Raw genomic sequence first — 24,844 nt, 5'->3', positions numbered from 1 at the left:
ATTTTTTTCTTACATTATAAAAAGGCTCTCCTGATTTTTGAACTATAGACTAGGAAGCAGAAATGTGACTTGGAGGTAGAGGGCCAGTGGCTTAGACCACAGCCCCAAATTTTTGGCCAAATAGATCCCATTCTATAGGTTTTTAAGACCCATGTGGAGGAGACACTCAGGGCAGACGTCCTCTGCTTATAGCAGGCTCCTTTGCCCAAATCCCATTGTGGAAGTCTTGTCACTTGAGGTGGACTTGATTTTGTCGAGCTTTATAATTGCTAATATTGAAGGAAATTTTTTCTCTCTTATACCTGCCCAGAAGAAGGCTTGAGGAAGCAAGCTGATGGCCTTCCCATCTCTCTGTCCTGACTCCATCTGTGATTGCCTGCTATTCCCAAATTATATTGTTTACTGAAAGTGTTAGTGGTCAAAGCAGGACTTCTGATACGCTAGGTAAGTACTTTACCGGCAGAGCCACATTCGTAGCCCTCCAAGTTCATCTATTTGAAAAGGCTCAGCAGAGTCCAGAGGACATATTCATAGTATACTTTTATTGAGAGCCAGAAGATACAGTGTAGCAAGCAGAAGAGGTCTGAGAGGTATCCTTTGTTTAAGCTTTCCAAGTCTTATTTAGATTGTCTCTACTACTCCAGCATTAGCTCCCAAAATCTTAACTTTGGGAGAGCTCAAAGTAAAGTTTCTGAGCAGGGTTTTTAATGCCTCTCTCTCTGACTACATAATCAACCATCCTGACTTAATCTGTTATGTCAGTTGGAAACCATCATTAACAATTACAACAACAAAAACAAACCACCCAGGGAGTACCACAGTAATCACTATCATAAATTCTTCTACTCTTACCTTGGCCCAAATCAAACAGCCAACATTCTGATGTCCCTCAGAGATAAGAGGCAGAACTTTTTCACTCTAGCAGTAAGCCATAGCCTCCGTGTGGCCTCCTTCCACCTTGTTTCTCCCTAAAATGCTTTGAAAGTTAAAAAGAAGAAAAACAATGCATAGCCTGTATAGCTGTGTCTCTTGTCTTGGGCTTCTCACCCTCAGCTGATCTTTAAGGACAGTGAACCGCCAGTGTGTTCTTTACCTTTCCATTTGTCAGACTTTCCCCTGTTGGGGATTGTGAAGAGGCATATGTTATTAGAGTTTATACTGTGAGATCAAGATGGTTCCTTTTATTTAACCTTGATGACATTTTTGCTTATGAATTCACACTTTCAGTTGGTTTTCACTTATGAATGAATGAATACTATTGCTATCATCTTTCATGGACACCTGACAACTTTATAAAGCTGAAAGAAGTACAAAGTTCCCAGAGAATCTGTGTTTGCTGGTGCTATGGTGACAAAGGTGCCCATGCTGATGGTAAAACCATCGTGAGATACTTGCTCAAGTCCTGAAGGAAAGGAGAGTACAAGCATTCTAGCCTCCAAATGACTGTAGAACTACCATTACTCACCATCTCTATCTGATCTCTTCCTCCTACCTTTCTCTCCTCTATAAAAACCCATTACTTATGCATGTGACTAGAAAATAGTATGAATTTAATCAATGTTTAAATTATCATATAACTTGAGTCTATCCTTCAACATAGTATTCTAGATTAAGAACCAAAATGTCAGATAGTTCTTTCTACAGACCAAGACTTCCATTTTTTTCCTGACTAGGTCTTCTAAATGTAGACATGTTGACAGAATAGGGCCAACCTTTGTTCTAATCGCTCTTTCTTTGAAGACAATATATGGAAAGAAATAAACTAAAGATAGAGGACTGACAGAGACAAGTTGAATGATGGTAAAGGTTGCAAGAGAAATTCATCACATCTCAAACATCCTTCTGGGAAAGGAAAGTGAGACTTTCAGCATCAACTGTCAAACTTCCAGAAATGATATTCCCAGGTGTTCTCTCCCTTTCCCTTCATGAATCACCTTTTGTGTTATAGCTGTCCTTGGAAAGAGCGGCACCTTTTGCTTATCAGGTACATTTGATCAGTTATAGCCATCTGAGAGCCAGAATGGGTCATGGGAAAGAGCCTAGGACAAAGAAAAGGGCCTGGAAAGAAGGAAGGGATTTTTTATAAGGAAAAAGGAAAGCCAAGAAGCATTTTCCCCAGAGTCAGTATAAGCTCCTTAAAATCACCCTGCAGCCTTAGTCCATGGACTTTTCACTTTGTAGAAGAGCTGATATTTAGACACCACAGTCTGCTCAGAAGCTGCCTAGTTCACTTAAGCATCAAGATATTTTTTCTGAAGAACATGTCAGTATCTTATTACAGAGACTCTAGGATGTTTAGGATGCTCACGGTCCTATCACCTTTAATACACTTAGAAGCTCCAGTGTGACCATGAAGAAATGCTGCAGCATTCCATGTGGTAGAGGTGATGACTCCATTAAGTTGTAGGCTCAGTGGTGAACTGCTGGACAGAATTCAGTGATGCCATTTAATACCTTTGCCCATTCCCATAAAAATCTAGAACTGGATTCCGCACTGAGTCTTTGAAAATTTGACACAAATTCAATCATAGGAAGCCCCTGAGCTTACTAGTTTACTCCCTGAATGCAAAAAGAACTCATAAATATGAGATAGACCAGAACTTAGGTATCCATTCCAACTTCTTCAAGGTACAGCACCTACTCTTCCCATCCAGTGGCCTTAGTGTGACAACATTGACTTAAATCTGGTATCATCATTACTATAGTATCAAGCTTCATAAAGAACCACATAGAGAAAAGAACTATCTTAAATATTTTTAAGATACTTTAGAGAATGCTAAGAAGTTATCTGTTCTCCATCTGCCCAGATATTTCCTGTAATCTTACTACTTTCTCTTTTTTTTTTAATTTAATTTAATTTTATTAGTGAACATACTGTACAGAGGAGTTACAATTACATGGGCAGGATAATGCGTACATTTCTTACCAAGCATTGCAGCCCCCTCCTTTGTTTACCCTTCACATCCCTTCCCAGCCTCCCCTCTCCCCCCCCATACTTTCTCTTTTTGATGGAAGGGGGTGCTACTGGGGTTGGAACCACTTGAGCCACCTCCAGGTAAATCCTCATGTTTTTGCCAGGGTCCAGACTCAGACTATGATCCTCCTAACACCTCCCATATCGCTGGGGTCAGAGACACACACCATCACCATATCCAGCTTGGTTAAGACAGAGGTCCTACTCTATTTTGCCTGTTCTGGCTTTCAACTAAGAAGCTTCTTTCTGATCTGTACTTCCCCAGGTAGCTGGGATTGTAAGAATGAGCCACTGTACCTGCAAACTTTATTCTTAATCATACTTTTCATTTATCAACAAATATGAAGACTAAAGAAAAATAGACATAAATACTTATATTTATAAATTTTTTCATGTCCAGTAATATTCATTATGTAAGAAAACACTATTTTCAGTACCATTAGTTAGCATCTGATCCCCACAACTTAGAACAATTCCTTTAAATGTAAGACAATTTGAAGTTTCAGTAACAACTCATGAGTAGGGAAATGTTTGCTATTTATTTTATCTTGCAAGAACACTGCAAAAGAACACAGGGGGTGTAGACAGTGTGGAAGAACTCCCTTATTGTAGCTGGCCACATGTGGCTTTAGCAACTGCAGGGAAACAGACTAGGGTTAAGGTTACAGATTTCTCTTCAATAAGGGTATCCATGGTGGTAACTTTCATGATGACGGTAGTCATCTTGGTAGCCATCCTGGTATCCCTGGTGGTAACTATGGTAACCATAGCCTGCATACTCATCTTCTGGGCAGCGCATCCCCAGTGACTGCTGAATGGCCATTTCCTGTCTCCGAAGTTGCATGGAGTCAATTAAGTCATACACAATCACCATGGACCACATTGGAGAAGGATACCAGGATTTGACATTTCCATCTTTTCCCACTAAAAGCATGGAGAAGTACTCTGGGCTCACTTGAAAATAATTACGTATGTCTTTCACAAGATGTGCTGGTACATCTTCCCGCTCAACAATGGAGCTCCCTAGAATACAGAATTGGAATTGTTAGTGAATTAAAGAGTGGTCACTCATAAAATATTAAAGTGATAGGAAATCTCTGTAAGAATAGAGAGAAGTCTTATCATTAGCTCAAAGTCATTGAAAGAAGATCAGGGATTTTTTTTTCCTAGTGGATATTAAATATCCTTATTGTTCTGCAACTTGTCAAACTAGACCTTTAATTTCATCTTGACAGGATCAACTTCTTGAAACTTTCCTAAATTATCACTATGCTGCTTATAACTCTAAGCTTATTTCCATTTAGCTTATTTCATTGTAATTATAGCTGTCCTTTTGACTTGTTTTTTTTTTATCACAAGAAGCTTATTTTCTGTCAAACATGGAAGATACTGATTATGTGAAGAACTGGATCAATATGCCTAGCTATTATTAGGATGAAAAGAAACGGTGAATGAGAAAGGAATTAGCTGAGATTCTGCTGGGGAGCCATTTACTCTGTCTGCTTCTGGGACAAGTGTCTCACTGTCTCATTCAAAGAGCTTGTTCATGAAAGGAAGGATTGGTTTACTTCCTAAAACTTTCAGTCAGTACTTTTTTCAGTTTCTCTGAATTTTTTTGGCTGCATTTACTCATCTGTTGAAAGTAAATAAGTGAGATAAAACCTAAGTGCTTAATAAGCTTGAAATGAGATAATATGAAAGAAAATATACCATAAGCCACTATAGACAAAAGGCATTATTTTAGTCAAGAAAATGAATACATTTGAGTGGTTTTATGGTGAAATCAGTATTAGTCCTTGCACCCCTTACTCTATACACATCCTGTGCACAGAAATGTCTCCACATTCAGATACTACACAGCAGACATACACACATTCACACATACATATATACATGCACATGCATGTAGAAATAGATGCAGACATACATACACATACAGTCATACAAAAAAAGACATGTACAATGTGAAGAGTCCATGAACTTATTCTCCTGTGAGGTATACCCACCACTTCCATATAGCTTACTATTATTTAACTGAACTTAATACTAATTCATACTATTCTAAAATAGCAACGTGTTACCATTAATTGGGAACAATTCCAAAACTCCTCCAACTTCTTCTCCAACTCCTAAAAGTTTCAGAATGGTTATGTGGCGTAGACCTGAGGAAAAAAAATAAAGAAAAGGAAAAACCACAAAGTTAGAGGAAAATTTTTCTCTTCTCTTTCCTTTACAGTACCACAGCCTTACACAGGCTAGGCAAATGTCTGTCTTGAGTCTTGCTTCCAATCCTTTTGTCTGTTAGTCTATTTGTTTGTCTGTTTGTTTGTGGAGATATGCTATCCCTAAACTTTCTTCCTGTCTCTGTCTCACTCTGTAGTCCAGTCTTGCCTCAAACTCCATGTCTTGTTGCCTTCTCCTCCTGAATGTTGGGATTACAGATTGTCAACCTGCACCATCTCATGTGGCCTTAGAAGAGAAGATTTGAGACATCTTTTGTTTCCAAGGACCTTATAACCTGGTAAATTTAAAAGGACTATAGAGCATTAAAATTAAAAAGAATATAGAATAACCTATAGTAAAACAATCTATTTTTAAACTGCTTCCAAAAGATTATAAGTACTTCTAAAAACTGAAAAGACCAACTGGAGATCTTAAGATTAAAGCATAACATTTTTTAAGACACCAATTCTTTTAAGTGGCAAAAGGGAAAAACAGCAAAGCCACTGAGACTTTAAAGTATCAGAGATGATCTAAGGTTAAGAACTGGTATTCTGAAATGAAAAGTTCAAGCCTGATGTTTCAATAGATTTCATGAATAACCATTTTCTCACAGAAAAGTGGTTCCCACCCCACCCCCCTCCAAACACACTCATCTATGAAGACTACTAAAGAGCTAGGCATACCATTGTTTGTTGGCTTAACTGGAGGTTCTTGACACCTATTTGGAAAACAAACAAGAAACACAGACCCTCCCATTCTCAGTTAAAGTTTCAGTCAAGTGGAGAATCACCTGTTGATATTTTTGAAAATGAAGCAAACTTGGAGGGATTGAGGAAAAAGAAAATAGGAAGACTAAGAGTCTAGTCAGGGTAACAACTTGGAACTAATAATAAGATATTGATGTTTGTTGTCTAGGTGGAAAATTAAATGGTACAATGGGAGGACTTTATAAATTGGACTTAAAATGAAGGCAGAATGCTATTCCCCACAAAAATGTTTGCCTTGACTCTTTTCCTACAGAAGAGACACATTCTGCTGTGAATATTGGTGAGTCATAGTTTCAAAAGGGGAAGATTGTGAAATTCATCAATCCTGGAAAAACATGACTTGTTCAGATTTCCTGTTGTTACAAAAAGAGTTTGCTTATACTGCTATGGCACCAGCATTCTGCCCTGAAATTAAAAATAAAGCACCACCTACTAGCTGCTACAAAGGCATCTTCAGAAAATGAAGAAATCGTGATTACTATTATTATTTTGTGTGTGTGGGGGCGCCTGGGGAGGGAAAGAATGAAGAGGTAGCAGATGAAGTCTTGTTAGGTTAGCCTCAAAACCAAGTAAGCCTCAAACTCATGAGCCTTAGACATCAATCTCTAGTGTTCATGGGCTCACAGGTGTATTCTACCAAACCTAGATTTGATTTTTATATTCTTCTCATAATGTATCATTAACTGCTCTAAGAACTTATGTCTTAACTGATACTACTGATTGCTCTAAAGAGTTTAAAATATGCTGGGTGCTGGTGGCTCACGCCTGTAATCCTAACTACTCAGGAGGCTGAGATCTGAGGATCGCGGTTCAAAGCCAGCCTGGGCAGGAAAGACTGTGAGACTCGTATCTCCAATAAACCACCAGAAAACCGGAAGTGGCGCTGTAGCTCAAGTGGTAGAGTGCTCGCCTTGAGCTGAAGAACTGAGGGACAGCACTCAGGCCCAGAGTTCAAGCCCCACGACTGACAAAAAAAAAAAAAAAAAAGAGTTTAAAATATGTTTAGGAATATTGGCAAAATATATGTTGAAAGAAAGTCTTAAATTATTAGCCTTAATGGTAGGAGTGTAAGTGAAATTAACATTCTTACCATTTTCAGCTTGTTATCTAGACTGTCTTTCACATTATTTTACATCTTAAAATTTAAAAGTCCTTTTAATTTACAGGTTTGGGAGGACATCTCCAGAAACTGGGTCCTCATAATGTTTCACAAAATGTATACACATCCCTTTCATTTTATTTATTTTATATTTTGGTAGTAAAATTTTTACCCTGTCTTCTTCACCACTGAATAAATAGCAGGGCTGAAGATTTGGCCCAAGTAGTAAAGCGGCAGCCAAGCAAAAAGGCAAGCAAGTGTGAGGCAATAAGTACAAAACTCAGTGCCAGCACACACACACACACACACACACACACACACACACACACACACACACACACACACACACACACACACACACACACACACACACACACACACACACACAGAGTAAGGTTCTAAGATATAACAGGTGGTGGTGCCCACTTTTAATCTTTGCTCTTGGACAAGAGAATGACAGGTTTTAGCTATTTAACAAGATCTTGTATCAAAGAAACAAAACAACAAATTAACTACAGATCTTGCTGTCTTTCTTGGTTTTCAGTTGTAAAGCAAATCGTTTTAAAGGGGAGGTTGTATCGGCTAGACTGCTTTAGTTAATATGTTCATTCCCAATGTCATTCCTAGTTCATAAAAGATAATCTATAGAGAAGCACTCAATGGTGGTATTTAAGTAAATATCTAAGAATTCCCTAAATAAATGATGCTACTTAAGTTTTATCATCTTATGTTGTGTTTCAAAAAGAAACAGAAGACAAGATAATAAAGATAAAACAATAGTTGATTTTCAAACACTTCAATGAAGAATATGAAAATTTAAAAAACTAGAAAAATAAACCCACAGTTTTAACTAAAGCTCCATTCTGCAAACAAGTTTGTATTCAAGAAAATAGAGTTATGTGTCTAGAAATCAAGAGACTGAGGAGTATTTGGATGATCTAAGCTTCTATGTGCCATTTTAGAATTGACCAAGAAGAAAGTGGTATAGGAAAGCAGAAATGACGTGGCTGCCCACTCACCAAAATTGCATGCTTGGCCACTGAGGGCAGAGAGCTGCTGTGAATAGGCCCAGTCTTCATCATTGGGAGCGGAGATCACCAGTAACCGCCTCCTCCATCGGAACCTGGAAAAGAAACAGAAGACCATACTTGCTGTAAGCAGGCAGAGTAACATCAGCTGGTGGTTTTTTTCCGTTCCCCAAATAAAAATCATTGACCCATGGAACTAATCTACAGCTCCATTGCACTCCTTGAGTCTGTGCTCACCATGTCTGAAATGGTCACTTGGGGTAAGATGAAGTGCTCAGAGGTAACCAAGGCTGGTCAAACTTACATTCTGAACCATAGTATCAGAAGTAAGGGCTTCAGAAGAAAGAAGAGTGAGCAAATACAGACATTATAGTCAATGTACCTTATATTAAAAATCGAACTAAGTAACAAGGGTAGGGATGAGATGAAGAAAGAGGGGGAGAACAATGAAAAGGGGTGACATTGATCAAGATGCATTGCACTCAAGCCAACTTGCAGAACTGAAACCCCTTTGTACAATACAGAAGAGGAGGAAGGGGAGAAGAAGGGGGAGGGACCTCAGAAAAGAACTGAAGATTCACGTTCTATTAACATTAGGAGGAGTTTAAAAAATGAATATGTGAGCAAGAAAATAAGTAGGAAAAGGCAATTAAATTTTATGTAGGTGTTAGCGACAGGAAGAAGGGGAATGAGAATCAAAGGGTCAAAGAAGGTTCCTCTCCAAAAGAAAAATAACCACCCACCGGTGGTTATTTCAGAGGCAAATGCAAATTCTACAATTTACCCCATATGACATGAAAAGATGCGAAACCTTGAGACAGAATATACTATAGTAAACAAAGTTTATTAGTAAACAGCTCTCAACAGCTCTGCCATGGTAAGGTAGTAGAAAAAGATTTTGCCTTGTTCACTGGGAAGCCCAGTTTCAAATTTTGTCACTACTGCCTTTTTGGGTGCCCTTGAATATGTCACTCAATGAAGTCTCATCTTTCCCTTATTCCTGGAATCAAAAACAGCAGAAGGATTGTTTCTAACATATTTATAAGGTGATTTTTTGTGTTGCTTTATATTTCCCTCCCCCACGGTATAACCCCTGTTTTCACTGTATTTGATGTTGGTATAATTTGGGGAGGGGAAGGGAAAAAACAAATTGTTTAAATAGGGATACAGGTGGACCCATTGCAACAATGAAATGTACAAGACCTTATGTCGAAAAAGGAACTTCACAACTTTGGGGGCGGGGGCGCAGGCGTGGGGTGGGGGGAGATGGGAAGGGATGGAAAGGGGAAACAAAGGAGGAGGCAACAATGCTTGATAAGAAATGCGCTCATTACCTTGCTCTTGTAATTGTAATCCCTCTGTACGGTATTTTCACAATTTAAAAACAAAACAAAACAAAACAAAAAACAGCAGAAGGGCTGGGTGCCAGTGGCTCACAACTATAACCCTAGCTACTCAGGAGGCTGAGATCTGAGGGTGGAAGTCCAAAGCCATCAAAGTCTGCAAGCCTCATCTCCAATTAACCACCAGAAAACCAAAAGTGGTGCTGTAGCTCAAGTGGAAGAGCACTTGCCTTGAGCTCAGGGACAGCGCCCAGGCCCCAAGTTCAAGACCCATGAAGGAAAAAAAAAAAAACAACAGAAAGGAGTGTTAAAAGGAATACTATAAAAATTAAAGTTCTTTGAGCCGGGCACCGGTGGCTCACGCCTGTAATCCTAGCTACTCAGGAGGCTGAGATCTGAGGATCACGGTTCAAGTCAGCCCAGGCAAGTAAAGTCTGTGAGACTCTTCTCTCTAATAAACCACTAGAAAACCAGAAGTGGCGCTCACCTTGAGCTGAAGAGCTGAGGGATAACACCGAAGCCCAGAGTTCAAGCCCCACGACCGACCAAAAAAAAAAAATTAAAGTGCTTTGAGTATTAGTTGAAAGGAGTATTACAAAATTATGCCCAAACCCTTATAAATAGGTGTTATCCACATAGATGAAAGAAATTGTGTTTTCATTGGCAGAAGTCTACATTGCTGAACTTTGTCTGTGGGCATTGTCCGTCACTATGTCACATGATAACTTATTTAAACCTTTGTGTTTATGAGTCATCTATGGATCCTGAGCAGTAAGTACTATTCTCTAGGGCTTCTGAGGGACATGGCTTATTTCCCTACTCCCATTTTACAGAAATTGGTCCAATGAAAAAATCAAAGATAGTGCCAAAACAGACTAATCTAGTCTAGTCTAGTCTAGTCTGTCTAGCCTAGCCATTTCCCTAATCTCCCACTTTCAGGGGTGCTGATGCTTGGTCAGTGCTGCCAGGATCTTTAATAGGGTACAAAGGATAGACATGCTACATCCAAACAGCAATTACATAGCATTGTCTCAAACTCTACCCTCATTAGGGAAGGAGCTTTGCTCTTTTTGCCTTCAGCACAGGCATACCCTGGTGTTAGGGACTCTCTGAGTTGGCAGACAAATGATTTGATTAATAGATTCTCTCCTTCTCTCCTTGTGCCCTATTCACAATGAACATGAAGATTTTTGACCAAGAAGAAAATGGTCTCTTGGGAGAACTGTGGTTCCGGCGGATGAGAGAAAAATGATAGTCTGATGAAATATAACCTCTGAATGGATAGCAACGCTTGCCAAGAATTGCTTGCTGTGACATTACATTTACTTTCTCTGCTTACTTTTCATCAAAGGGAAAGAAAAATTAAAATCCTCACCGAGGACAGAGAGATGAATGTGTTTGGCACAAAAGTGAGGACGGACCCGTCTGAGTTTGTCCGAAGTTTCCCGGGAAAGGGAACAGTAATGGTTGCTGGGTCACAGACACAGTCTCCCAAACTTCCCTGCTTCCTTAGGAGGTGTGCCAGACCAGCATTGATCCCTAGCCAGGATCTCAGCCAGGCTAGCCTCTATGGCCTTGTATGGGGTGTCCTGGAAGGAGTTATTTTAGGTGAGGTCTATTTTGGCTTGTTTACCTGTGCCCACTGCTGAATGAAGTCTTAGGAAAAGAGGGAAGGGATCTGAGCCGCCCTGTCTCAGACACAACTGAGAGAAGGTCATCTCCCCTACATTTTAGGAGATAGGGACCCAGCTTGTGACACTGAAGGGAGTAATCTCTAAAGCTTTTGACAAGCAATGTAAGCCTGACCAAAACTTCACTTTGGGTAAATAGGATGTCTGTCACTTTAGCTTTTCAGTAAATAAAAACCTTACAAGTTTGGCTTATATTTGCTTTGCTTAACTGGCATACCAAAATTAGAGTGCATTTGCCCACTCTTTGGGGCTTCTGTCTCAGAGAGAGGTAATTATAGCCTCAACCAAATGAGCATTGCTAAGGACCAGAGTGGCTTCAAGAGTCTGGTCAACTGAAACCCGTCTGTGCAGTCTCGTCAGCAAATTCGAAGGAAAATTCCCACTTAGACACTGGTTTACTCAGAGGACTATTCTGTTTTTGTCTCCACTCCTCCTTTTTTCTCTTTGCCTGGGTTTCAATTCTGAGGTGTTTGTTGAATCTCTCGCTTTCTTACCTCTCTTCACCACAAAGTTCTATAATAGGAGCTGAATAAGTGACCCAACTACTAACAGCTAGCACTGTTTACAGTTTGTGCTTGATCTTGGGCCATCAGTATTGAATGTACCTTTCACAATTGTCATAGGAATTGTTATGTTTATTATTACCATTCTTCAAAGAGAAAAACTAAATCCCAGAATGTGTTTTTGTTTTGTTTTGTTTTGTTTTGATCGGTCGTGGGGCTTGAACTCTGGGCCTACGCGCCGTCCCTTAGCTCTTCAGCATTCTACCACTTGAGCTACAGCACCACTTCCGGTTTTCTGAGTGGTTTACAGACTTTCCTGCCCAGGCTGGCTTTGAACTGTGATCCTCAGATCTCAGCCTCCTAAGTAGCTAGGATTACAGGCGTGAGCCACCAGCGCCCAGCTTCCCAGAGTGTTTTAAGTATTTAGCTTGTAGTCATACAATCAACGAATGGGAAAACCAGAATTCAAAATCAGGGCTGTCTTACTCCTACATTTAAGTAATTCACTCTTTTATTTTAAGAATTGTCAATGACAATTATGAGCAGAATGGCATCATAGATTGTGAGCACAGTTCAACTACAATCATGGGACATGTAAATTGTAATCATATCCTACTTTGAATACTCATGATAAATGTATATCCCTGAAAGAGGATAAATATAATAGGTTTTAAAACTTTTACATTAGATAATAAGTCTTTCAGAGACCTTAGGACTCAATCTAGTTCAACAGATTATTAAGTATAAAATGTTTGTACATCTTATAAATAAAAGTGCTAAATTTCAACTGATAACCAACCTGACTTGAATATTATAAGCTTGTATAAGTGAACACAACTGAGTGTCAGTTTTTCCTTTCAAATTATGAAATCCATGAAATAAAGATTATAAAAGGCTATTCTTCCTAGGGAAGTGAGAAGAATCTCACAGGAGGATTATAGATGCAGATTTCACAACTGGCCTCAACCTGGTTTTAAGTAATATCAGTAACTGTCAATTTGAGAGTGGACAAATTGTGCTTACCGGGATGGTTCCGTGTGTATGCACCTCTTACCACTGAAAGATTCAGAAGTAGGAAGAGAAAACCTCAAAAGAATTAAAAATCACAAACAAGGACACAGGATGACCTATTGCAACAATGAGACTCACAAGACACTATATTGAAAATGAATTGGGGGTGGGGAGAGAGTGGGGGAGGTAGAAAAGGGAATAGATAGGAGAAAAACAAAGAAGGAGGTATCAATGCTTGACAAGAAATGTATTCATTACCTCACTCATGTAACTGTAACCCTCTTTACAGAATCTTTACAATAAAATAAAAAATGTAAAAAAGAAATGCATATTGGTCTCTGTTCCAGGTTCCTTTGACAGCATTCCTATTACCCTTATAAATGGAGGTGCTAAGAATCTTCTCTTCCAATATTTGTTCCTGGCTCTGGTCTTGACTCAGAACTTTTAAGACCTTTGTAATTTTCTTTTTTTTTTTTGTTTCCATGTTTCTTTCTTTTTTTAAAAAAATGATATTTTATTTTATTGTAAAGGTGATTTTCTGAGCAATAGAAGCCCAGGACACTTCACTCCTGAATCCTTTGGAATTTCCTGGGAGATAGGAGCAGCCTTTGCTCTAATGAAGTGACTACTAGCAGCCTGCTGAATAGCCTCAGGATCAGGATTGGTTGCCAGGGGAACGAATGGTATCACTGGATGTTTGGAACTCTCAGCTCCAGCTGTCCAACCTCTGAGGATGGTAGAAGGGCTGACAATTGAGATGATTGCCAATAACCGTTGGCGTGATCAATCATAATGATGATTCCATAAAAATCCCTAAAGACAAATTTCAGAGAACTTTTGCATTTCTGAGTATGTGGAGGTACCTGGAGGATGGGGTACCCAGAGAAGGTGGGTACACATCCCCCCCACCCTTGATGTTCTTTGATCTATGAATATCTCTTCCATTTGGCTATCTCTGTATATCCTTCACAATGTCTCTTTTAATAACTGAATAAACATAGTTAAAGTGGCAAAAAAATATCACAGTAGTCATGTGTGTATGCATGTGTGTGTGTTCAAGAAAGATATTCCAGTTTTCTTTATACATACAATTTATGTTCTAGTGAAACTTTAAAAATTTTGGCCTACTAAAATGACTATCTTGAAGCTCAAATTAGATATGTGTTTAAATAAGCAGTTTAGAGTTTTGAAGTTAATTGAAGTAAATTCAGATCTTTAAATATCTGAAAAATTCACAGCATTTATGATATTGACTTACTAAATTTAAGGAGTATTTAAGTACTCAGAACAGTTTGGGTTATTTTAAATAAATATATTAAATATATAATGGCCATGAAAAATGGCTAAATTATTTAATTAGTGGTTTTTTTTTTTTCAGTCAGGGGGCTTGAACTCTGGGCCTGAGCGCTGTCTCTCAGCTCTTCAGCTCAAGGCGAGCACTCTACCACTTGAGCTACAATGCCACTTCCGGTTTTCTGGTGGTTAATTGGAAATAAGAGTCTCATGGACTTTCCTGCCTGGGCTGGCTTTGAACTGCAGTCCTCAGATCTCAGCTTCCTGAGTAACTAGGATTATAGGCATGAGCCACCAGCGCCCGGCCTGATTAGTGGATTTTTAAGCAATGTCAAACACTTTTTAAAGCCCTCCTAAAAGTAGTAGGCAAAATTTCCTAGGTTATGAACAGAAAAATTAAATTTGTAAGCCTAATTTAAGAGTTGAAGAGAGGCTAGGTGTCAGTGGCTCATACCTGTAATCCTAGCTACTCATGGAGGCTAAGATCTGTTTTGTTTTGTTTTTTTTTTTTTTGGGTCCGGTCATGGGGCTTGAACTCTGGGCCTGGGTGCTGTCCCTCAGCTCTTCAGCTCAAGGCTAGCGCTCTACCACTTGAGCCACAGCGCCACTTCCGGCTTTTTTCTTTTTTGCTTATGTGGTGCTGAGGAATTGAACCCAGGGCCTCAGGCATGCAAGGCAAGCGCTCTACCACTGAGCCACCTTCCCAGCCCGGAGGCTAAGATCTGAAGATTGCTGTTTGAAGCCAGCCTATGTAGATAAGTGTGAGACTCTTATCTCTAATTAACCACTGGAAAACTTTTTGCCTTAAGCAAAAATTCTCAGGGACAGTGCCCAGGCCCAGGACTGGCATACATAACAAAAAAAGTTGAAGAGAGAACTGAGGTCTTAAGTTATCTTGAGTATATTCAATGCTTCTTTATTCAAATCAAAAGTGGATTGTTAAAAAAAATAGTCTTTTATATCTTGAAAGAAAAAAAATGGAGCCTGGGGGAATAGCTCAAGTGGTAGAGTCTCTACCTAGCATGAATAAACCCCAGTGCTACCAAAAAGAAAAAAAAAATTCCTCACAGACAATAGACTTATCATCAATCTTCTGAGTCACTACCACCTAACAGGAAGGTTTTGAATCAGAAGTTTGTGTTTTAGTGGCCATAGAACTAAGCAAAGAGCCATCTACCCAGTGAACTCCGGAGTCCTCTTTTGGCTGAAGATGGTCTCAAGTCTGAGCTAGACTTAAATCCTCATAAGAGAATCCACTTTCCATTCTTATTTTGGATACTTGCACTGCACTAAGGATGGGGGTGAAGGAAGAATCTCGATTTTCTTTCAACTCTGAAATCTTGTGTGTGTAGGAGAATCTTCCTTCATTTCAAAATCTGGGTCTTTGGGCATAGAATTAAAAAATAACTCACATTATATTTTTGAGAAAAGTATGTGATAAGAAGATAGCCTTTGGGAGGAAGTTAGTTCTGGGGCCACTGACTCCTGAAACCAATACTCTAGGATCAGCTATGAGAGGAGTTTGCTTAATTTCCATTCTCCTCAGCTAGTTACAGTACTGGGTCATGGAATTGTACTAGAGGTTACATTAGAGAATACAGGTTCACTGTTTGGCACAGAAAAGGCACACAAAAGGGATCACAGCATCCAGGATGGAGGCTGCTACCATTATTGCTGCCATTATTTTCATTTTAGAGCTAAGGTATTTTAAGGGAAGTTAGTAAAGAAGCACAAAGCAAGCAGAACAAACCAGGAGCAGACTGAAAACCTGGATGAATGACAAGTCCTATATTCTTTAGAAATCACGCTATGTCGTAAGAGACCTAAGCTTTCTGAGTCTGGAAGAATTCAGATTTTTCCACTTATTAATCACTTAAATATTAAGTCTGACTCACATATGGAGATTTACTCAATACATGTGAGTAATATGGTACAATATGATACACAGTTAACACTGAGCCTCCAGGCAAGAATTTGCTTCATTTCTGGAGCCCCTTGGCCACTGTACCAGTGGGATGGTGTTTATTTTGATGTTTCTGTAAAGTTTGTGAGTGAATTTTGTTGCAAATCCTAAAATCCCTAAAGAATTTTCCCATCGACATCAGGAAAAGACTTTATCTTCAAAATAAACAGCAAAAATCTGGAATAGAGACATGGCTTAAATGGTAGAGCACCAGCAAAGCAAGCAAGCAAGCTCAGCCTCTCAAACTCTAGTACCAACAATAACCACCACCACACCCATCAAATCAATCCTCATGCTTGAAGGTGAACTTTGCCAGACTTGTAACCAGACACTTCCAAGAGGACACAACTAAGCTCAGTGGCCAAAATGGCATCCATCATGCAGACTCTCTCCAAGGAGAGTTGCGACACTATGCTAGAGAAAGAGCAGCCCTGTGTTTCTTTAGCATTTTTCTTAGGTAACTCATTTGTGGCTGCCTGTTCTGGAATGCAAAGATTACATACCTGGATAGGAAGTTCTCCAAGGACTGTTTTTTGTCCTCCTTGCAAACAATACCCTCCTTCTTCTGCTTCTCCATATCTTTGATTCGAGACTGGAAAGTATCGATCAGATCAAACACAGACTTCATTGCTATTGGCACCTCATAGTATTGCTGTTTAAGAAAGAATAGAAAGCATGTAATATATAAATGTATTTCTTTTCCCTGTTCTGATGCTAGGGGATCCAAGAGAACTCAAGGAGGGTTTAAGAAGATGTATAGATCAGGTTTATACATGCTTAGTGCCTTGTTCTCCACCAAGGCCTGTTCTGTGGTCCAGGGATTGTTTTGCTGAGTGAATAGACCTAAGATTAGGTCATGTTTGCTGAAACAGGTTGGGATCCAACCTAAAGACAGTAAAGTCCATCTCCCTGGATCCTAGTTATCTGGACTTACAAAATCAACCTGAGATGGATGGAAGGGCTTCCTATCCAAAATCAACATAAGCTAGAGAGCAGTCAGAATGTGACTTGGGGTTGGGACCCCACAATTCATGTTAGAGATCATGTAGCCTATCCTTCCAAATTAGAGTAGAGGTATTGTATCTGGAGAAGGAATTAATGAAGCAATCTCTACCCGACTAGCAAGTTGATTCAGCTATTCTAATAACGAGGCTATCAAACAGCCTCTCGTTCCTTTAGGTGCTCATGAAAGCAAGTTAGACTGTCAGAATTCTAGAATAATTTAGACTCTTATATATATGAAGACTAACAGCAAATGAGTACATTTAGGGAAGTTGCTTTTCCACTTGTGGCCTGCATTTTTTTCTCTGAGAAACAAAAATAATACTAGCACTTATGTTGTATGTTTGAGGTAATTATTAGAAAGGGTAGAGCAGCCTGTCTAGCATAAAGAAAGCACTTGAAAAGTTACCTTTTTGTTATTATTTTTGTGACTATGTAGCCTAGTTTTTCATGATTCAGAAACATTGTCCCTAAGCAGAAGAAGAAGGCTGGTATGAAATCCTAGTTTTATTTGTGATCTATTGGATAAATGCCCAGGAGTGGAATTGCTGGGTCACAAGATAGTTCCATACTGTTTTCCAAAGTGGTTGAATAAACTTACATTCCCACTCACAGTGTAATAGAGTTCCCTTTGGCCACATCTATACCAGCATTTATTATTGTTTGTTTTCTTGATACTGGTTGTTTGAACTAGGGTGAGGTAGAATCTCAGAGTTGTTTTGCTTTGTATTTCCTTTATGGCCTGAGGTATTGTACATTTCTTCATGTGTCTATTGGCCATTCTAACTTCTGAGAAGTTCTCTTTTTAAGTCACTAGCCCATATATTAACCGAGTTGTTGTTTCTTTGAGGGTTTAGTTTTGGGGGTTTAATTTTGAGCTCTAAATATATTTTAGATATGAGACCCTTGTCTGATGGATAGCTGGAAAAAACATCTTTACCACTTTGTGGGATTTCTATTTAGCTTGTTAGCTATGTCCTTTGCCATGTAGAAAGTTTTAAGTTTGATACAGTCCCATTTATCCAGTCTTTCTTTGATTTGCTGTGATTCTGGATCTTTACGTAGAAAGTTTGACCTGTGCCTAGGAACCCTAGTGTTTCCCCTACACTTCCCTATAATATTTTCATTCTATCTGTATTTACATTAAGGTCTTTGATCCATTTGGAATTGATTCTGGTACAAAGTGATACATAAGGATCTAGTTTCAGTTTTCTGCATGTGGATAACCAGTTTTTCCAGCACCATTTGTTGAAGAGGCTGTGTTTCTTCCAACCTATGTTTTTGGCTCTCATTAAATATTAGGTGGCTGTAAGTCTCTGGGTTCATTTCTAGGTCTTCTATTCTCATCCATTGATCCTCAGGCTTGTGACAACAAGCATTATTTACAATAGCCAAGATATAGAATCAACCCAGATGACCCTCAATGGATGAATGGATCAAGAAAATGTGAGATATATATATATATATATATATATATATATATATATATAATGGAATTCTACTCATCCATCAGAAATAATGGTATTGTACCATTCATAAAGAAATAGAAAGGCTTGGAAAAATTATATTAAGTAAGCTAGACCCAGAAAAAATAGGTTGCATTGTTTCCTTCATTTGTGGTAGCTAGAATGTGCCTATAAATCTACAAGTAAACAAGTAAATGTATAAGTAAACTAGGTAATAATCAAGGGGTTACCAATAAATTGACTCAAGTGTAATAGACTCTATGGAGAGGGCAAATAGTGTAATTCTTCAAAAAGACTACGTCAAAACCCAACAAAATAAGTACCAGGAAATGGATACTTACACAAGAATGTAAGGTGGGGCCAAGAAGAAAGGGGTAGAAGAATAAAGGGAAATTGAAGGAGAGAATGCAGGCAAGAATTCATTGTGTATACCACAGAATTGAGAAATATAAGGGAAGGGGTGGGCACAGCTCAAGATGCATTGACATATACACTTCTTTGTTGAATGGCAAACAATTCAATACCTAACCTAAAATTAAGATAAGTAGGGGACCAGATGCCAGTGGCTCATGCCTGTAATCCTAGCTACTTAGGAGGCTGAGATCTGAGATCTGAGGCTTGTAGCCAGCCAGGGCAGAAAAGTCCCCATGAGACTCTTATTTCCAATTAACCACTCAAAATTGGAAGTGGTGCTGTGACTTAAAGTAGTAGAGCCTTGAGCAAAAGAACTCAGGGATAGCACCCAAGCCCAGAGCTCAAGTCTCACAACTGACAAAAAAAAAAAAAAAAAAAAAAGTAAGAAAGGGAAGGGAGGAGTTGGGAGGGGTGGTAAGAATGTTGAGCAAGATGCACTAGATTCATAAACTGCTTTGTCAAATGGCAACTCCTTTGTGAACTACTTAGAGATAATAAAAAATATTTTTTAAAACAGAAATCCTACAGATTCTTCTATGTTGACTCAGAGGATAAAATTGCAGGTCCTGGGGCTGGGAAGGTGGGTCAGTGGTAGAGTGCTTGCCTTGCATGCCTCAGGCCCTGGGTTCGATTCCTCAGCACCACATAAGCAAAAAGAAAAAAGCCAGAAGTGGCGCTGTGGCTCAAGTGGTAGAGCGCTAGCCTTGAGCTGAAGAGCTGAGGGACAGCGCCCAGGCCCAGAGTTTAGGCCCCACGACTGGACCAAAAAAAAAACAAAAAACTTGCAGGTCCTCCCTAAGAAGTTCATGTTAAATATGGGCTGAAGACAGAAACCATGTTTACCCTTTTATCCACAGAGCTGAGAGCAGAGAGCACCGCAGTTATTTAATAGATGTCTTAAGAATGGAGGAAAACTTAAACTGAGTCAAGTAGCTCTACCCTTAGAAATCAGTCCCCCCAATCTTTTCTGGAAAGAAAATTCCTTCATGAAAATTCATAGAAAAACTTCAAGTTCTTGGGCCATTTGAAAACCTTTCCATTTAAGAAGTACTTTGCGCTTACTTATACATCTGATGGACTTACTGACAGAAAGAATCATGGTTGCCATTCTAAGGAATTACACTGTATCACCCACATCAAAAACCTGTACCTTGACTCTCAGATCCACATCTGTCAGCACCATGAAGAAGTCATTGTATGTCATTCCGTACTCTTTCCTCAGTTCACTGATGAGATGCTGGTCTACCAAGTCTTCATCATCCACCACATGCATGGGTTTCTCATTATCTTAAGGCAAATGAAACGTAAGTAAGTGGCACAGGTGTGGCAAGATGGAAATCAGTAACATAAAAATAAGAGGAGGCTCTGGGCCTTCATCCCAGTCTAATCAAACCAACCTTTATAACTTCTGTATACTAAACTCACATTGCATGTGAAGCAAGATTGTGGAATGGATTAAATATAGAAACAAACACATGTAGTTTGGAAAGCTACAGTGGCTTTCTAAAGCTGATGAAACCCCACCTTTGCCCAGCCTGTTCATAGTGATACATTTACAAGGAGAAAATGATAAAGGAGGCTGAAATACCCCAGCAAAGGACCATCAACCTCTCTGAGAGTAAGTCTTCACTTAATTTGTCAGAGAGCAAGACACAGAAACTTTGTTGTTACATTTTATCACCATTACACATATTTCTGAGTCTGAAATCTATGTCCATTGCTCTATTTTTTTGTATATAATTAATTCTGGAACACTCTGAACAGATCATAGCTACAGAGAAAAATGAAAAAAATTTTTAAACCTAGTGACAGATTCATAGCCAATCTGTATCTGATTATAGATGTGTAAAACAACCTAATAAACAGCAGCCTATATTAGATTTGTGATCAAATAATATGCCAGGAGCTGGTGGCTCACGCCTGTAATCCTAGCTACCCAAAAAGCTGAGATCTGAGGATCATAATTCAAAACCCGACTGGGCAGGAAAGTCTGTGAGACTCTTATCTCCAATACACCACCAGAAAACCGGAAGTGGTGCTGTGATCCAAAGTGGTAGAATGCTAGCCTTGAGCAAAAGAGCTTATAGACTATGCCCAGGCCTTGAGTTCAAGCCCTACAACTGACAAAAAAAAATTACATGCTATTGAGTTTTGTATTTTCTACCTAGCTTCATTGTGGCACTTGGTAACTGAAACAGACCCAATCACATTATTGAAATGGAAACTAAGGAACTGTGGGAGATGCTGTGTGGCCAATATCAGTAACTGAACCCTTCCCTGAAAGTTGTTCTCCTTAGAAAAAAGCTTTCCTTTCCATTGATCACCCCTATTAGTGCACAGCAATGGTTGATACAGTGGGAGGAAGAAGCAGATAATAAAACCTGCTCTTATTACCTCTAAGTGAAGAATTGAAGGCCAAACTGCATTACAGCTCAAACTCACCTAACCACGAAGCAGCTCAATTAATCCTTTCTCCAACTGTTTTATCTTTTACTTGGGTGGGGGTAGGGGCTTCTGGGGATTGAACTGAGCACCTTGTGTATTTTTAGGCAAGTATTCTACCAACCCCTTTTATGCAATCTTTCATACTTCATTCCTTACAGATACTTATAGATTGCATCCTATTAACTTCCTACACGCCAAACTCAAGAGACTCTCTGTTTCTCAGACAGCCCATTTACCACAGACTGTGAGAAGATGAGTAATTTGCTCAAATCCTTATTGCTAAATAATAACGAAGTGTTTCAATAGTAACATGACTCATTCCCATCCAGCATACTCCCTACTCCACCAAAATACTTCATTCTTCAGGTTAGGAAGGAGGAGAACCAAGATTTAAGACAAACTTTGTTCCACTAGCATACTCTACTCCACCAAAATACTTCACTCTTCAGGTTAGGAAGGACGGAGAACCAAACTTTGTTCCACTAGCATATGGGCAAGAAACCCATTTTCCAGTCTAGTTTCCTTTTTCAATCAAAATATTTTCTGAAATAATTCAGTCAAACATTGGGAAGAAAATAATCTTACATTCCAGACTACCAAAATATCCATGTGTTTATGTTGAACAGGAAATGAACCAATGAAAACCAATAAAAGTTCTGATTGACACTGGATCCAACTAGGATGTGAACAGCTCTACAGCAGGACAGAATCTACTCTGAGCCAAATTCTGACGAAGCTAGATGGGAAGCCAGCTCCTGCCTCTGCATTCTATATAAATCTAGGCTGGGAAGACAAGAGGTTCTCATTAGTCTGGAAAAGCAACTTAGAGTAGATGCTTCTTAAGTTTTGTCCAAGACCTCTTTTGCAAGTCTTTGAAGCCAATTTTCTTTAGTAAATGGCTTGTAAACTGTCCACATGTTCCTAACATGTTCCTAAACCTAAAATTATATTGGACCTAATATTATTGAGGAAAGGGAGGCTAGACTCGACTCTTGCATGGTGGCCTTAGCTACGGGATGAGATATTGTTGAGTTCCGCATCATTTAACAATCCAAACCTCAAAATGAATAGTCAAATTTCTTACATTTGTCCTTCCATGATTCACCACAGACAACAATGACACTTCAGAAAACTTAGCTTCAATTGTAAGATGTTAAACAGCTATGTGTCAGGATGGTCAAAGCTTCCACCTCTGATGGCTTCTTTCCTGTGGTTTCTCCTCCCAATCCTCCCTCCACTAAAACCAATCCATTCACCAAGATCTGGACCACTTCAGTTTCTCCCACTGAGTCAGAGGTTCCTTTCTCCTCCAACAGTTTGACATGGTACAAACCAGTGTCTGCCTCCATCACAATCACCAGAAATACTTGTTAAATTATAGTCTTTGGATCCAGAACATTTGAATTAGAATCACTGTCAGTGAGGCACAGAGATCTGCATTTTAACAAGTTTCCTAAATGATTATTAGACAAAAGAAGGACAGAGAGCTATTTATTCTTACAGACTAAAGTAAAAAACATAGCCAGGTACAAGTGGCTGAGCCACTGTAATCCTAACTACTCAGAAGGCTGAGATCTGAGGATCCCAATTCAAATCCACCCAAGCAGAAAAGTCTCTGACATTCTTATCTCTAGTTAACTACCATAAAAGGTGATAGTGGCACTGTGGCTCAAGTGGTAGAGCACTAGCCTTGAGCTGAAGAGCTCAGGATCAGTATCCAGGCCCAGAATTCAAGCCCCATGACTGACAAAAAAAAAAAAAAAAAAAAAAGCCAAAAGTTTAATAAAACTTGAATTATAGAGATTAGGGGAACTAGCTATTTTTAAACATTGCTGATAAGATTACAAAATGACTCAATTTGTAATGGAGATATGGTAGTAGCCATCAAAACTACATATATTTCTGCTTGGTTCAATAATCTTACTTTCTATATTATGATAAAGTTTACCCAAATTTTCATTATTAGATATAATAACTCTGTATGCTGTATGTATAATAAAAAAAAGATATGGTAACAATTTAAGTGTGTGGGGAAAATCTGATTAAATAAACCATGGTAGAAGCTCACAGGGAGTTAATAAAGAATAGAGAGCTCTATCAGCTGTAAGGGAAGACCTTCCAAAATATTTTTTGAATGAAAAAGCAAGATACAGTACCATATACACAAACTGTTTTTTATATAAAAAAGTAGAATATAATAATTTGTGTGTATTTGTATCCACACAAAGGGATGAATAAACAGGAAATCATAACATATAATGAAACATAGACTCAGAAGCTTAAGATTTTCCTCTGTAAACCTTTTCATGTAGCTTTGACTTTAAAAATTCAGAAAATGCATCATTTGTTTAAAATTTTAAATGAAAACAAAAAAAAGGAGTAGACTTATCACCTATCAGACAAAAGCTCCTCATCTTCTACAACATTCTTCAAACCCTTGTTTGGTATATTTAATGTTGGCATTTTCACCTCTTGATTGACAGGAATTGACTTGACCCTGATACCCATGATGCCTAGGACAGTAAGAGAGGTGGGATAGGATGAGTGAGCCAGGTGGGGGCGGGCTCTTCATCCTGTCTAGATTGACTGGTAATGATTGATAATGAGAGAATGCATACGGGGGTCATAACAGCCAGTGTTCGGACATCTGAGCATTCCCTCAGCCTCTCAACCCTGGCCAGCAGTGTCAAGAGAAGGCAGCTTGCTGGGCATTGTTAACATTAATAAAAGGAGTCAATGGAGCTAAAGAGTAAAATTTTCAATACTGCCTCAGAAAGAAACCTGAATTTATGCATTTTTATGGATCCTACTATTAGAAGCTTCTTCATTAAAAAAAATTATCTTCCAGAAGATCAAAGACAGAGACTATTTTAGGCTGGAATCTTTGCTACAATATTATTTATAAAAATTACTTTTAATACATCTTTGTATATTCCTTATTCATATTAGCAGGCAATAAATATTTAGTGTCTTCTTGTCATTGGATTTCACCTACATCAAGTTTCTACTTTATTTTATCAATTACTATCAAACTCTCCTTATTTCAAACAAGATAATAAAGAACTTCCTTTGCTCTGTAAAATGTTCTATTCCTTGCAACTTGGGGATCAAACACCAGTGTCAAATTCTTTGAAACTCTATACTTGCTCGATAGAACAACAGCAAAAATAAACCCCACAAAACAAAACAAATGTTTTCCTGTATCTCAGCAACTAACTTCTTTAGATTCTTTAGTAAAGTACAATTAACCAGCAACATCTTTCTATGTGATAAAACTTTTTTATGTTCTGTCCCCTCAGCATATACAATGGTACCCCTAAATTAAAGTGATATTTTAAATGCTACTAATACTAACAGATTTCTTTATGTGTTAGGCCATTTTAAGCTTTCATGCTTTCCTGTGCTGGCAAACCCAGATGGTCATTATGAATGCCTTTGTGTTTTAGTCTAATGACTAAAACCTTACGTTAAATTTCCTGGTGTTTGTAGGTATATCACCAATGGTCCAATTACACTTAGCAACATGAAGCAGTTGGTGCATCTAGCCTGAACTGTGGCTGGAGGTAAAGTATCTGTTTTCAAGGCCTAGTAAAAGTTCGGGAAAGTAAGGAGTGCTCAATTT

At 38.8% G+C, this 24,844-nt stretch overlaps 1 protein-coding gene across 2 annotated transcripts in view; it reads right to left on the bottom strand.

Annotated features, from left to right (window-relative positions):
• Positions 1 to 3,494: 3,494 nt before the first annotated feature.
• Positions 3,495 to 24,844, bottom strand: part of Ccdc80 (coiled-coil domain containing 80) — a 35,768-nt gene continuing 14,418 nt past the window's right edge. For both annotated transcript variants that reach the window (XM_070030248.1, XM_070030249.1), the window contains 5 exons: positions 19,928 to 20,064; positions 16,399 to 16,547; positions 8,083 to 8,186; positions 5,056 to 5,136; positions 3,495 to 3,997 (listed from right to left, as the gene is read on the bottom strand). In XM_070030248.1, coding sequence (XP_069886349.1) covers positions 3,651 to 3,997; positions 5,056 to 5,136; positions 8,083 to 8,186; positions 16,399 to 16,547; positions 19,928 to 20,064 — 818 coding nt within the window. In that variant the 3' untranslated portion in view covers positions 3,495 to 3,650. The remainder of the gene's footprint in view (positions 3,998 to 5,055; positions 5,137 to 8,082; positions 8,187 to 16,398; positions 16,548 to 19,927; positions 20,065 to 24,844) is intronic.

The sequence above is a fragment of the Dipodomys merriami genome, unplaced genomic scaffold (assembly GCF_024711535.1).
Source record: "Dipodomys merriami isolate MVZ:Mamm:240054 unplaced genomic scaffold, mDipMer1.0.p SCAF_2, whole genome shotgun sequence".
NCBI lineage: Eukaryota > Metazoa > Chordata > Mammalia > Rodentia > Heteromyidae > Dipodomys > Dipodomys merriami.
The sequence above is the reverse complement of the archived record's forward strand: the minus strand, read 5'-3'. Positions and strand labels throughout refer to the sequence as shown.